The following is a 14583-nucleotide window of genomic DNA, read 5'->3' as shown; positions in this document are numbered from 1 at the left end:
GGCGATTCAAAAAAGAAATACACACAACTAATAATAAACACATGAAAAGATGCTTATTTTCACCAGCAATCAGGATATGCATATAAAAAACTTTTTTTTGAAGATTTTATTTATTTGACATAGAGAGAGAAATAGAGCAAGCACAAGCAAGCAGAACAGCAGGCAGAGAGGGAGGGAGAAGCAGGCTCCCCACCAAGCAGGGAGCCCAATGCAGGGCTTGATCCCAGGACGCCAGGATCATGACCTGAGCCAAAGGCAGCTGCTTAACCAACTAAGCCACCCAGACACCCTACAAATCAAAATTTTTCATCAAGTGAAATGTAGGAAAAGGTAACATCTAATAGCAGGTAAGTTATGGAAAATTTAGTATTGTCATATAATGGTGCAAAATAATTAGTAGTGCCTCGGAGGGGGGATATCTATTAAAATCAGTAATCTATTCAATTCCCATTAAAAATTAAAGTGTGTATACCATTCAACTAGAAAATTCTACTTCTAGGTATCTGTTGTATAATAAAGAATCTGGTTGGTCTTTGTTCCTGGGTTCCTGGCACAGAGCTTCTAAAACCCTTGGAATTTCCTGAGTGATAAGAATGTCTTCACTATTCATGAGCCCCCTGGGATCCCATGTGACTTTATGCTGCTAAGACAATTCAGAATAGAGGCTAGTCACCAGAAAGACCAACCCTCAGAGTAAAGGCTTGAGGGGTGATGAACCAGGCCAACCTCTAGGGAAGAGAGGGAGTGAGTGACTGAGTCCAACCATATAGCCAGTTTTTAACCAACCATATCTACGTAATAAAACCCAAATAAAAAGTCTGGACACCTAGGCTTTGGGAATCTTTCTAATTCGTGAACACACTGTTGCATCAGGAGCGTGACACAGCCTGATTCCATAAGGAGAAGGCAGGAAAGCACGGTGTTCAGGATCCTCTCAGATGGCACACTATGTCTCTTCATTTGGCTGGTCCTACTTTATATCCTTTATTATAAAACTATAATCCCAAGTATACCATTTTCTTGAGTCCTATGAGTTATTCTAGTGAATTATCAAACCTGAGAAGTCATGGGACCTCCCCTCCCACCCACATTCCTCCAAATTTGTAGTCCTTCGATCAGTAGTACAGGAGGCCTGGGAACCCCAAAATGTAGCTGAAGCTGAAATGAGGGCAGTCTTCTCAGGACAGTGCCATTAAACCTGTGGAGTCTGACACTAATTCCAGATGGCTGGTGTCATAATAGTACCTCCCTGAGAACAATCTGTACATATGCACATATTGATAAAGTTGTTTTTTACAATACTGGAGAAGTGTAAACATCCCAAATGCTTACCAACGTAAGAATGGTTAAATATATTACAATACATGCATATTATGGAATAGTAAGTATGCAGCAGTTGAAGATTTACACTTACATGTCCTCCCAAATTAAAAAAAAAACCTCCTAAATTCACTAACAAGAAAAAAAGCAGGTTTTAGAGGAATATAGTAGGACCATGTTCTTGTCGACAATAAGTATGTATCACAAAATCTCATACAAATGAAACTGTTTTTCTCTATAAGTATGTAAATCAATTTATCAAAAAGTTACGAAATACACATACCAAAAAAAAAGGTAACAGTGACATCTGGGAGTGAATGGGATCACCAGAGAAGGAGTGAAAGTGACTTTCATTTTATCTGAATTGTTGAAACTTCACAGAAATGGATTCGTATTTCTTAGGCAATTAGGAAGAACAAGAGGACTCCCAGCTGAAGACAATTGCCTGAATACATTTATCAGCTTCCCCTCAGTTCAAACATCTTACTAAAATCATCAAAAATGTATTTATTTAAAAGGAATTCTGCCTTTAAAAGGACAGAGGGGGGAAAAGGGATATTGTTAGACTACGGAAAGAAAATGAGTGGGAACTTTCATTGCAGAATCAGAAAAGCAGAAAAGCAAGCTCATTTATACAGGCAAAAGAAGTGGCAGGCACGAGAAGAGTAAAAAGAGATTTAAAAAAAAGATTTACTGCAAGTCTCTTTCCAGTTATCATCCCTGATTTCCAGCAACTAGGCAGCTGTTCCTCTCCCAGGCTGGAATTACACTGGAGGTTTGTTATTTGGAGAAAGAAAATGTCTGGACTTGGGGTAACAGGAATAAAGACAAAGGTACCTACTGATAATGAATATGGAAATTAAAGTACCGCACTGAATGCTGCCATTCCTGACTTTCTTCTCACTCTGCTCCTACAACTAAGTTATAAAATAGTACATCCTCAGGGCGCCTAGGTGGCTCAGTGGGTTAAGCCTCTGCCTTCGGCTCAGGTCATGATCCCAGGGTCCTAGGATCGAGCCCCACATCAGGTTCTCTACTCAGCAGGGAGCCTGCTTCTCCCTCTCTCTCTGCCTCTCTGCCTATTTGTGATTTCTCTGTCAAATAAATAAATAATCTTTAAAAAAAAAAAAAAAAGTACATCCTCCAGGCCAAAAAAAAAAAGGAAGCCACTTTAGAAAATATGACCATTCCAAAGAAAAAGACAATAATTTAATTCCTAGGAATTTCTTAATTCCTAAGAAAAGGGGCCTGGACAGGTAACTCTGCATACACAGACAGCTTCCAATGAAAATGAGTTGAATGATCAGCCAACCACCACCAAACATTTGAAGAGAGAACCTAATGAAAGACTAAAGCCAAACAAAGAGAAAAACCAACTGGGAGGGAACTGAGTGAGTAAGTGGAAGGAGGAAATTAAGCAGATGCACACACAACAGGTCATCATTAATATTCTTAGAAAAAGAGGGGCGCCTGGGTGGCTCAGTGGGTTAAAGCCTCTGCCTTCGGCTCAGGTCATGATCCCAGGGTCCTGGGATCGAGCCCCACATCGGGCTCTCTGCTCAGCCGGGAGCCTGCTTCCTCCCCCCTCTATCTCTGCCTGCCTCTCTGCCTACTTGTGATCTATGTCTGTCAAATAAAGAAATAAAAAAAAAAAAAATCTAAAAAAAAAAATATTCTTAGAAAAAGATACTGTACCCTCAATATAGAACAAAATGTATGAAAAAACTCACACAAAAAAGCTCTCAGAAACTAAAAAGATTACAGAAACAAACAAAAGTCAAGTAAAGAGTTAGAAGGTAAAAGTTGGGGGAAAACCCCCCATAAAAGGAACAAAAAACAAAGATGTAAAAGAGAAAAAAAGATAAAGCAAAGGATCACTCTAAGTAGCCAATACTGAAATAAAGAGAAAAGAAAAAGGCAGAAGAAATAATCACAGAAATAATTCCAAAAAGCCTATCCAAAATGATAGGTTAAGAGTCAGCAGAAAAGGCCTATCGAATACGCAGTGCAGAGTGGATGAACACAGACCCATCCCAAGATCTGTAATATTGTTCTTCCACTTAATACCATCTGCATTGTATTTCCATCATTTGCAACTGAAAAAATCTTAAGACTCTTTGACCACAATGCAATACTTCTAGGTTACAGTAAAAATAACAAGAGGGTAGCAAGAGCAACTAACAATAAATTTACCAAAGATGTGAAAGCCACTTTCGTATAACTCCTAGGTTACAGAAGAAAAAAAATCTAAGTGTAGTTAACAAAAACACTCCTCAAGACAGTTCACTTACTTAATAATAATGAAAATACTAAGTATCAAAAGCCATGGGAAAGGACTACATGTACCAAGGAATAATCATCGCCTTAATGCTTTTATCACTAAAAAAGAACAAATGAAAAATAAAATTAACTAAGAAGCTAAGAGACAGGCCCCTCTTGCTGGCTCAGTCAATACAGCATGCAACTCGACTTCAAGGCCATGAGTTCAAGGCCCCCATTAGGTGTAGTGCTTACTTTAAAAAAAAAGAAAGAAAAGAAACAAAACGAAAACTAGAAGGGCACAATTAACTTTACAAAATGAGAAAGAAAAAAAGAGGTAAGGGCAGTACTAATAAAAAAAAAATCAATAATAAAAGTGGTAAAATTTATCATTCAAACCAAAAGCTGGCTCTCTGAATTACATGTAATAACTCATCACATATATTATGTGATTTCTTTGTTCTATTTTTCTCAGCTCATATGTATACAAATAGTAGAAATTTATAAATTATCACAGGCTAATCACAATTTCAACAAAAATTAGGCATACAGATGGTCAGAATTTATTAAATTCAAATGATGGAATATACTTATTTTTTGATACACTAAATTTACTGTAAAAAAAAAGAGCACTGAATAGAATAATGATTGATGGATATAACTCAAAAAGAATCTACCAACCTGCCCTTTAAGTATTAAAAACCTCACTAGAGTTTTCACAGGGAGAAGAAAACTTAGATACTTCTGAAATTATACTCTGCTAGAAGAAGCTGCCCTTTCCAAAGGGCAATTCAGCAATAAAGATCCAAAGCCTTGAACAAACGCAGCTCTTGGTTCTAACAATCCCACACCCCTGATAAATTTTTAAGAACAGGAGAAACGTAAACACATGCATGCCAGGATTTTGACGGCACTTAGTACATAACAGCACCCAACTGCAAATAAACCGTGTAAACTCCGCCTCCTCTTTCACTCTCACTCACTCCTCCAAAAGCTCATCCAGTTGGCTCCATCTTCTACGAACAGGACATCCAGAGTCTGGCCACTCCTCACCACCTCCAGTGCCACCACCCTGGTAAGCCATTGTTACCTTTTGCCCTGATTTTTAACTCCTTTCTTGGCTTTTTTTTTTTTTTTTTAATTTATTTGACAGAGATCACAAGCAGGCAGAGAGGCAGGCAGAGAGAGAGGAGGAAGCAGGCTCCCTGCTGAGCAGAGAGCCCAATTCCGATTCCGGGCTCGATCCCAGGACCCTGGGATCATGACCTGAGCAAAAGGCAGAGGCTTTAACCCACTGAGCCACCCAGGCGCCCCTCCTTTCTTGGCTCTTGACCTCTAGTGCCCACTCTCGAACTGTGGCCAGAGTATCCTTTAAAGCCCAGTGCAGTTATGTTCATCTTCTGCTCAAAAGCTCTCAAGCGTTGGGACGCCTAGCTGGCTCAGTCTGTAAAGCGTCTGCCTTCGGCTCAGGTCTTGATCCCAGTGTCCTGGGATCCAATGCCACACTGACTCCTTGCTCAGCGGGTAGCCTGTTTCTGCCTCTGCCTGAGGCTCCTCCCGCTTGTGCTCTCACTCACACTCTGACAAAGAAATAAAATCTTTTTTTTTTTTAAAGATTTGTATTTATTTATTTGACAGACAGAGATCACTAGTAGGCAGAGAGGCAGGCAGAGAGAGAGGAGGAAACAGGCTTCCTGCTGAGCAGAGAGCCCGATATGGGGCTTGATCCTAGAATCCTGGGATCATGACCTGAGCTGAAGATAGAGGCTTTAACCCATTGAGCCACCCAGGCACCCCAAAGAAATAAAATCTTAAGGAAAAAACAAACAAACACTCTCAAATGCCTCTCCAACTCTCTCTAAAACAAAAGTCAGAAAAACAGTCAGTGATTACAAGGAGTTTTCTGATTCTGCCCCATCCCACCCACTCTTCTCTGCTCTCATCTACCACCCTCTGCACTCCAACAACGCTGGTTTCACAACTTCGCACCTCAATGCAGCAGGTGCATTCATTCCTCTGGGCCTTTCTAGTTACTGTTCCTTCTGCCTGGGTATGCTTTTCCTTTAGAGATCCCTCACGTCTTGTTCCCTTCCCTCTGCTTGAATGTCAACCTTGTCAGTGAGGTTATCTCTGAAAAACTAATATAGGGACAAGTCTCCACCCCACAATCTCTACCCACCTTTCCACTCCATTTTTCCCATCACATTCAACACCCTTTGACACACTGTTTTTACTTGTTTACTATCTCCCTCAAGTAGAACAGAAGGTCCATGAAAGCAGGGATAGGTGTTTTACTTCTTCACTTCTGTATCCTTAGGACGGTGCATGGCAAAGCAGGTCCTCATTAAATATTTATTGAGTGAATTTTGGAACACTGAGCAGCCATCAAAAACCATGTTATAAAAAAATTCAATGTCACAGAAGAAACTAATGAAGTGAAAAGAGCAAGTCATCAAAAAATATCTAACCCATGATCAAAGAAGAACTCAAGAGAATTTAGACAATATTTTTAACTGCATGTTAACAAAATTACTTCATAATTTGTGGGATTCAGCTAAAGCAGTTCCCAGAGGGAAAGCTCTAGCTTTAAAATTTTACATTAGAACATCAATCACAAAAGTTTAAAATGAAAAGAAGATATATAGGATAAATGTTCCAAATTTTGTATCTAAGACATATATATGAAAAAGTAGACATCAACATTTGATTCTAGTTATTTCTGGCAGTAAGTTTACAAGTGATTTGCAATTTCTTGTGTTTTTCAGTATTTTCTACATTTTAGTTTTCTCTCATGAACATGTATTATTTTTATGATTAAAAAACACTTCATCACTTCTTTTCCTTGGGTCTGATTCTAATCGCTGTCTCCTACTCTATTTGTCTCTTAAAATTCTTGCTCCCCACATTCCATGCTTGCTCCCTGGGTCAATTTATATTCATCCCTTAGTAATCTTATCCATTTTTTGTCTTCACTTAGAATTTTCTAACTGACTATTTCTCAAGTTTTGTAACGCCCTAAATTACTGATGTATATTTCCAACTGCTTAAAGGATGCTTCTACATGGAAACCCCGAAGCCACTCAAAATTTAAGAGGCCTGCAAGAACTCATTTCCTAAATTTTTTTCCTTTCCTTTTTTATTTTTATTTTTTTTATAAGCTTTCTTTTTTTTTCCTATTTTTTTTTAATTTCAATAAACATATAATGTATTTTTATCCCCAGGGGTACAGGTCTGTGAATCGCCAGGTTTACACATTTCACAGCACTCATGATAGCACATACCCTCCCCAATGTCCATTTCCCCACCACCCTCTCCCGTGCCCCCTCCACCCAGCAACCCTCAGTCTGTTTTTTGAGATTGAGTCTTTTATGGTCTTTTTTTTTTTTTTAAAGATTTTATTTATTTATTTGACAGATAGAGAGATCACAAGTAGGCAGAGAGGCAGGCAGAGAGAGAAGGGGAAGCAGGCTCCCCGCTGAGCAGAGAGCCCAATGTGGGGCTCCATCTCAGGACCCTGAGATCATGACCTGAGCCGAAGGCAGTGGCTTAATCCACTGAGCCACCCAGGCGCCCCTCTTTCCTTTTTTATTTTTTAGATTGGTTAATGACATCACTATGCACCCAGGTTCTCAATCCCATCAGTTTTACCTAAGAAATCTCACTGAAATCTAACTTTTCCTCTCCTCTACCAAAGCTGTAATTTCAATTTAGGTATCTTCACCAATTATAGTCTAAGAGAGTTCTTATCTTCCTGCTATCTCTCCCCTCCTAAGAAGCAGTTTAATCATGAGTAGCAGTACACTAACAGTGTCCAGGCCAAGCAATGCACTCACTGCTCAGGAAGGTTGCCATCTGTATCAACTATGACCATAGTGGTGCCTACTTTAAAACTTAAGTAAAACAAAGGCACAGCACTATAAAATCTTTCAAAAAATGGTCCAAACAGACTTTTCTAATTTCATGTTCTCATCGTCCTCCTTACACCCTATAATCCAGAACCTTTAACTTTTCAATATGCCCTATCAAAAGCCAAAGCTTCTGTGGCTTCTTCCTTAGTCTGGAATGTTCCCTGCCCCCCACCCCAAACACACATATGACTGCTAAATCCTTACAGTTCAAATGTTACCTGCCTCTGTGAAGTATTCCTTACCTAAGAAAAGGATACCTTACAAAGCATTTTGTAACAGCCCTATTACAGCACTTGTTACAATGTATAATAATCTCAAATTCAACTGAGATCTGAGCAAGTACAGGAGAAACCTTGTTTGTACTCCTGAAAACTACAACGCTGGCCCCTTAAAAAAATGAATTCATGTTCACTGAAGCAACGTTTACCACATACATTATTACAACTTTTCTGAAGTAAATAAAAAATGAATTTAAAAATAATTAGAACAGTTCTATGTTTGACTCATCAACATAAGTCTGTAATCAACACAGTGGATGGACTTTTGGATGGCCACACATGATTCCTGCCTTCTGATGTTTACACCTGTCATTCCTTCCCCTTGAGTCTAGCAGGACCTGTGAGTTGCTTCCAACCAGGGGAAGCAGCAAGCAGTGGTCTGTATGCGATCACATGTACATATCTATGTAAGAGTGTATGTAGCACCAGCGTACCTCGCTGGGTTGTCTCCTTCACTGCCTTTGAAGCGGCAAGATGTCATGGGCTTAGCAAATACAAGGGAATGAATTCTGCCAACTTGAGGCAGCTTGAAAATAGACCCTTCCCCAGCTGACTTTCTAAGTTAACAACCCAATCCTGGCATACCTTTACTGCAGTCTTGCAGACCCACACTAAACGGAACCCAGACTCACCTATAGAAACTAAGATAATAGATATGTGTTGTTTTGGACAGTGAAATGTATAGGAATTTGTTAATAAGGAGAATAGAAAACTTATAATCAAAACTTAAGGTTTTCTGAACCCTTCGCTGTTCATAAAAAGACATGTTTTCCCCAATTTCTAAACACTTAAACAAGAGTAGAACAAACCTAATTCATTAGTTAATACCAGTCAAGTAAATGCACAATTAAGACATCTGGGGAGCGTGAGGTGGCTCAGTTGTTAAGCATCTGCCTTCGGCTCAGGTCAAGATCCCAGGGTCCTGGAATGGAGCCCCTCACTGGGCTCCCTGCTCAGCGGGAAGCCTGCTTCTCCCCTCCCATTTCCCCTGCTTGTGTTCTCTCTCTGTGTCAAGTAAATAAATAAAATCTTAAAAAAAAACTTTTTTAAGTACTTTGCTATATAAAACTGTCCCTATACTTTTTAAAAACTCATTTGCTAGTATACTCAATCATACACATATCCGGTATATGCAGTTAAGTGTAACATTAAGGCAATTCTCCCCATAAACAGAGAATAATCAGTATTTTAAAAGCTTGTACCCAATTAACTTTATTGGTAACCAAAAAACAAGAACGAACCAGTAAGTAACCAGTAAGTGGTTACCGGTTACCAGGCAAAGCAATCAAACTGGAGGGGGCTGGGGACTGGCTGGAGGCACTATCCTTAGTAGAAGGACTGGCTTTCCAACTAGCAAAGCATCGGAAGTACTCAGGTCAGGCACCTTTCATATCAGACGATGCCCAGTGCAACACAAACCACTCCTTCCTCCAGCCCACCTTCTACCCTGCAGACAACAGAACTTTCAGGAGAAAAAAATAATAAAAGAAAGCTGGAGGTGAAAAAGCAGGAAAAAAGAGAATTTTCAAAATATTCTCAAAGCAAACTTCCAGGACAGAGCCCACACTTCAGCATAACAAAGCATACAATACCAGGTTATCTCCTACAGTGTTTAAAGATATGTGGGATTACAACTGAGAAACATGAACCACCAGAGTTGTTCTTTTGGGCAGTGACCAGGGTGGTAATTACAAGTGTAATTTTTCTTAGGAAGAAGGAGGTATTTCTCTTCTGCCACACTACATAAAGGTTTTCAAATGAATAAAAGAAAATTCAAAAATAGTAAGTAGATTAATCACAGTATCCCAAATTCAAATATTTTGGCACCAGATACAGGTAAGTGAATGACGGAGAATGATTCATTAACAATTAATGGAGATAATTCACTACCTTAAAAATCTGCATCTTTCTGGAAGATTAAGAGAAATCTGTCTAGAACTACAGATTTCATTTAACATATTCAGTTTTAAGAGATAACCCACACTCCTTCAACATAAGGAAGATGTTTCCTAAGTAACAGAAGGCGCATGAATTAGAGTCAGACTACTGAAACACTCAAGGTGACAACAGAGCCTAACAGACTCAGGCCAATTAGGAGAAGGCAGAAACAATTTTGAGTACCACCAGTACTAGACAGTACCAACTGCCTAGATTAATTCATTTTACACTTTCACTTCTAGACTCATGTATGGTTATGAAGCCCGCATGCTACCTCTAGAAATAATCTCCATTCACTTGTATGTTTTTATAGTCCAATTTACCTTCCCTACCCTTGCTGGATCATTAAAGACTATCCTACCACCCGTAACAACTGATTTTATTAACATTAACAACTTGAGAGTGGAAAAAATGCAGACCTAAAATAAAGCCAAAAAAATCCTAAAATACCATCAAGGCTTTTAAATATTAGCGTATATGTCACTAAAGGCCTGTTTTAAAACAAAGGTGATAGACAAGAGAAGGCTTTTGTCCACTTTAGTATTTCTAGACTTAGCAGTCCAAAATAAATAGCAAAAATAAGAAAAACTGTTCAGTTCTAGGAAATGCTAGGAAATTTCTGTACACTAAAATATCTGGACTGAGCACCTCTCTTGTGGTTCTCTCCAGAGAGAACTGAGTAAGACTGTATGCAGCTAAAATACATATTCTAAACATAAAACCGACACAGAAAATCTCACTCAATTTGGTAATTCATTATGATGAAACTACTAACAATTCAATTTGCTGGACTACTATTTTAAAAAAGAAAGAGTAGTATACGGTTTAGGTTTTCTGTAAGTTACATGACAGCCCGAAAGAGAAAAACAATTTTGCATCTTATTAGTACCATATTTTCTTATTACAAAATAACACAAATATCAATTAAAATAAGTTTTACGAAGTTACAGCAAAACTTCCCACTAATTTGGAAATAACTTTTCTCAATTTTCAGAGGGAATTAGTTTACATATGCCCAATCATTTATACAATTTGTAACTGAATAAACACATTAATACTATAAGACATACTAAAATTGTCAATGTGAAGTATAATCAAGTGTAATTTTTTACAGTAAGATTCATTACCTGAAAATAAATATAAAATAAGACTCATCATCTGGCTTCCTAAATCTCAGGATGAGGAGAAATATGCTTCTATTAAGTTTCCCTGATAAACCTACCCATTGAAATAGAAGTTAAAAAAATAGAAGTAAAGCAAATGCCAATAGAAAGATGTTTTTACATAGTGTATTCCATATCCCTGTATCAACCAGGACTTAAGGTACTGACTATTGATTTGAGTTCCTATCACGTAATGGGAACAAATAATTTCTCTGATCCCCTTCCACACTCTCGAAACTGGAATTCCTCAACTGAAATACCAAACACAGATTATTTGACTGTTTTCTTGTATTTCAGAAGGATGAACAACTAGAATCATTCTAAGAGCACAGGAGAAAAAAGCTAATAAGCTGCCATACAAGAGATGACTTAGGACATTAGGAGTCTATTCTCTGCAGAGACCTGGTTAAGAAAGGCTGCCACAAGTTCCACAGTATCACTGTGCTATTAGGCCCCAATCATCCTAACCCTGAAGTACAAAAAGAACTTAGCGCACAAAACTAGGAACTTAAATAAGGAAAAAGATAAATTTGCTCTACTTCTACTTCTACAAACCAGGTCTTTGTCATTTGCTAATTTACTATGAATTAAAATCCTAAGTGTCAAATATTTGGCCCCTGCTCTGAATGGAAGGTATTTATTTTCAGAAAATAAACCCATACAGATAAACTCCTTGTTAAAGGAAATTATCAGCCCTTTAAGCAAGCAGTATATTCGAATAAGATACTAATTTGACAAGCTTTTTCTTATTCCTTTAGCAAGATTTTATTTTTATATAAATCTTTTGATCGTAAACGCTAAATGCAAATTTTCACTTTAAAAAGACATTTTTAAAAACCAGCTTATCCTTTATAAATGCACTAAGCTCCCATTATCAAGAAACTGTCTTTTGTTATTCCTCAGTTTAGTGACTACGGCTGTGTTAATTATGATTAAATCACAGTAAGGACAGCACTAGTTCTTTTTCTCAAAAATAAGTTTTTTTTTAATGGCCCAATTTTAGAAAATATTAGTATTTTTCTTTACGCAGCAAAATTGTAACAATTGGAATAAAGTAGTTTATAGTTGTTCTATACTGAATGTGCAAAGCAACATTAAAAACATGAAAAAACTAAACATGATATTCCCATTTTCAATATGCTAACATAAATATTGATACTACAGAGAACATCAGAACAGATAAATTAACATTACTGAACATTCCACTTCACCAACTCAATTTCTCACATATATAAACATATGAAAAAAAGGGCCAAAAAAGTGGAGGGAACCATTTCCTCACTGTTCCAGCTGTGCTCACTTGTGAATTTATGTAATACAATAAAGCAATGATATGGGGATGTTTTTCTTCTATAGTCAACCTCTCTAACCAAATAAAACTTCAATTTCTTCTCCTGAGCTGGGAAGGGAGGAGTGTCTTGATTCGTTCAAGGTATTAACCATTTGAGGTAAAGTAAATCAGTCCTGGACATAACTGAAGAGGCCAAATTCGGTTTCCTCAGATCAAGTGCACCCTTCCTGTTTCTACATCAAAGCACATCATTTTGCTATTAAAAATTTCCATTTATCACAAGTAACTTTTCCTGAACTCGCAGTCAACACTGCTTTTCAAAAGCACCTATGCTTCTGGCAGTTTCCCTATTAGCGTCTCTTTAAGACACTGCTTTCAATTTTTAAAATGCACTGTCCAAATTAAGCGGGGCTCACATTAACCCTTATCTAAAGTAGCAGTTCACTGGGGTCAAAAATACATTTTCCATCACACATTCAACCAATTAAACTCTATGCAGTAGGTGGGGCTATTTACATAGACTTAAGGATTACAGCTTTACTGTTAACAGTCCAAAGGAGGTAACTACCTCCTTTTTCAAATACTCTTATGTTCCTTTGAGACCCTCTGACCTCCTGGCCTTTAAAAAATGCTCACCGCTTGGGTCCCCAGTTGGAACTACGTTTGGCAACCCAGTCTTCTCCTGACTTCCTGATACGGAAAGCTACCACCACGAGAGCTGTTGCATCGGTTTGTTTCAAAAACAATCTTTGCTCCATCCACCCCAAGGGGAAAAGCAAGGGCTTCTTCCACTGGGCAGCCACTGTGAGGCGGGGGGAGGCGGGGCGGGGGGTTACACCCGGTGTCTAAAGAAAGCAAAGCCCAGGGAGAAGCGGGAGCGGCTCCGCCGGGGTTAAGCGGCGATTTTCCTCCCACAGGGGGGAGCCGGCCGGGCCGCGCGGAAAAGCCGCGGCGCTCAGGCTGAAGGAGAAAAGGAGAAGGGTAAACCCCGGCGCGGCCGCGGCCCACGTGCCGCCCGCGAGAGGCAGGGAGCCGGGGAAGGGAGGGAGCCGTACCTCCAAACATGTGCGGCGAGAGATGAGCTGGTAAGGAGCCGATCACCAGACGCGGCCCGCCGGGGCCCCCGCCCGCCGGCCGGTCTCTGCCGCCGCCGCCGTCCTCGGGGCTGCTGTGTACTGAGTCCTGCGAGCCGTACGGGCCGCTGCTGCTATTGGGGATGCTGAAGGAGGACTGCGCCGCGCGGGCCGCCGACGCCACGCTCCCCACGGCCCCGCCGAGGGAGCGACTGCGCGGGGCCGCTGAGGCCGCCGCGGCGCCGCCCGAAGCGCTGGGCTGGTGCGCGCCGGGCACCTGAGCCGGAAACCTCCCGGCGGCCGCGGCCCGCGCCCCGCTGCTGCCGCCGCCGCCGCCGCCGCCGCCCGCAGTCCCATTGGTGCCTCCGCTGCTGCTGGAAGGTAGATCCGAGCCCGAGTAGGCGCGGGTGCGGCCGTTAGCAGCGGCCGGGCCGCTCTGCTTGGCGCCCATGGCCGCCCTGCCCCGGGCCGGGCCCGCGCGCGGCGCCCCGAGCGCCGGGAGGGCGGGAGCGAGCGCAGGAGCGAGCGGGCAGGGCCGAGGCGCCGCGGCCGGCGCAAGGAGAAACCCGCACGTCCAGGGCCGCCGCCCCGCGCCCCGAAGGGCGGTCGGCGCCCGGGGCGCTCTTGTGTTCGGGGGCGGCGGGCGAGACAGGCGGCCTGCGGGAGGTCGCGGAAAACGAGGAGAGGCAGAGAGGAAGGAGGTCGGGCTGCGGCGGACGCAGCTCGCTAGCTCTGGCGGGAGGGGCGGCTCAGGTGGCCGTGCGGCTGCCGCTGCTTTCGGTTCTGGTGCGCCGCGACGGGTCGCTGCCGCTCTCTGCTGCCGTCGCCGCTCTCTGCGCCCCGGGCCTCGGTACCGCCTCCTCCCGGGCGGCCGCAGCTACCGCCGCCATCCTCCGACTCACACGGCAGCTCGCGGGTGAGTGGGAGGCGCCCGCCCAGACTCCGCCGGGGCCACCTTCCCTCCTCCCCCAGCCACCCAGCTGTTATTAACGAAGAAAGAGGAAAAACGGGTGGCGCGTGAGGGGAGGATGGAAGAGGAGAGGGAGGGGCGGCGCGCGCTTCCCGGCAACCGCCGCCGCACTCCCCCCTGCGAAGGAGGGGCGGGAGGGGGGAGGTTCTGGGCCACGAAGGTGGGGGTGCCCAGTAGGGGAGGAGGTTCCCCGGCCCTCGCACCGGAAGGCCGAGGAACGGCGCGACTCCAAAGTGCACCCGGACTCGGGTGTTTGGGTCGCAGGCGGTGGCCCCACCCCCGCCCCCTCGCGCCGCCCCGCGGATTGGCTTCCGCCGGCCGGGCCCCGCCTCTCCCGGCCGCGGCCTTCCCGCCCCGGCCCCGCCTCGCCAAGGTACAGCGGT

At 42.3% G+C, this 14583-nt stretch overlaps 1 protein-coding gene across 1 annotated transcript in view; it reads right to left on the bottom strand.

Annotated features, from left to right (window-relative positions):
- The window catches only part of ZNRF2 (zinc and ring finger 2), a 98042-nt gene extending 83940 nt beyond the window's left edge, over positions 1–14102 (bottom strand). Inside the window, exon 1 of the mRNA XM_080818317.1 lies at positions 13213–14102. Coding sequence (XP_080674443.1) covers positions 13213–13681 — 469 coding nt within the window. The 5' untranslated portion in view covers positions 13682–14102. The remainder of the gene's footprint in view (positions 1–13212) is intronic.
- Between the last annotated feature and the right edge of the window lie 481 nt (positions 14103–14583).

Source organism: Martes martes, assembly GCF_963455335.1.
Source record: "Martes martes genome assembly, chromosome: 11".
Classification (NCBI taxonomy): domain Eukaryota; kingdom Metazoa; phylum Chordata; class Mammalia; order Carnivora; family Mustelidae; genus Martes; species Martes martes.
The sequence above is the reverse complement of the archived record's forward strand: the minus strand, read 5'-3'. Positions and strand labels throughout refer to the sequence as shown.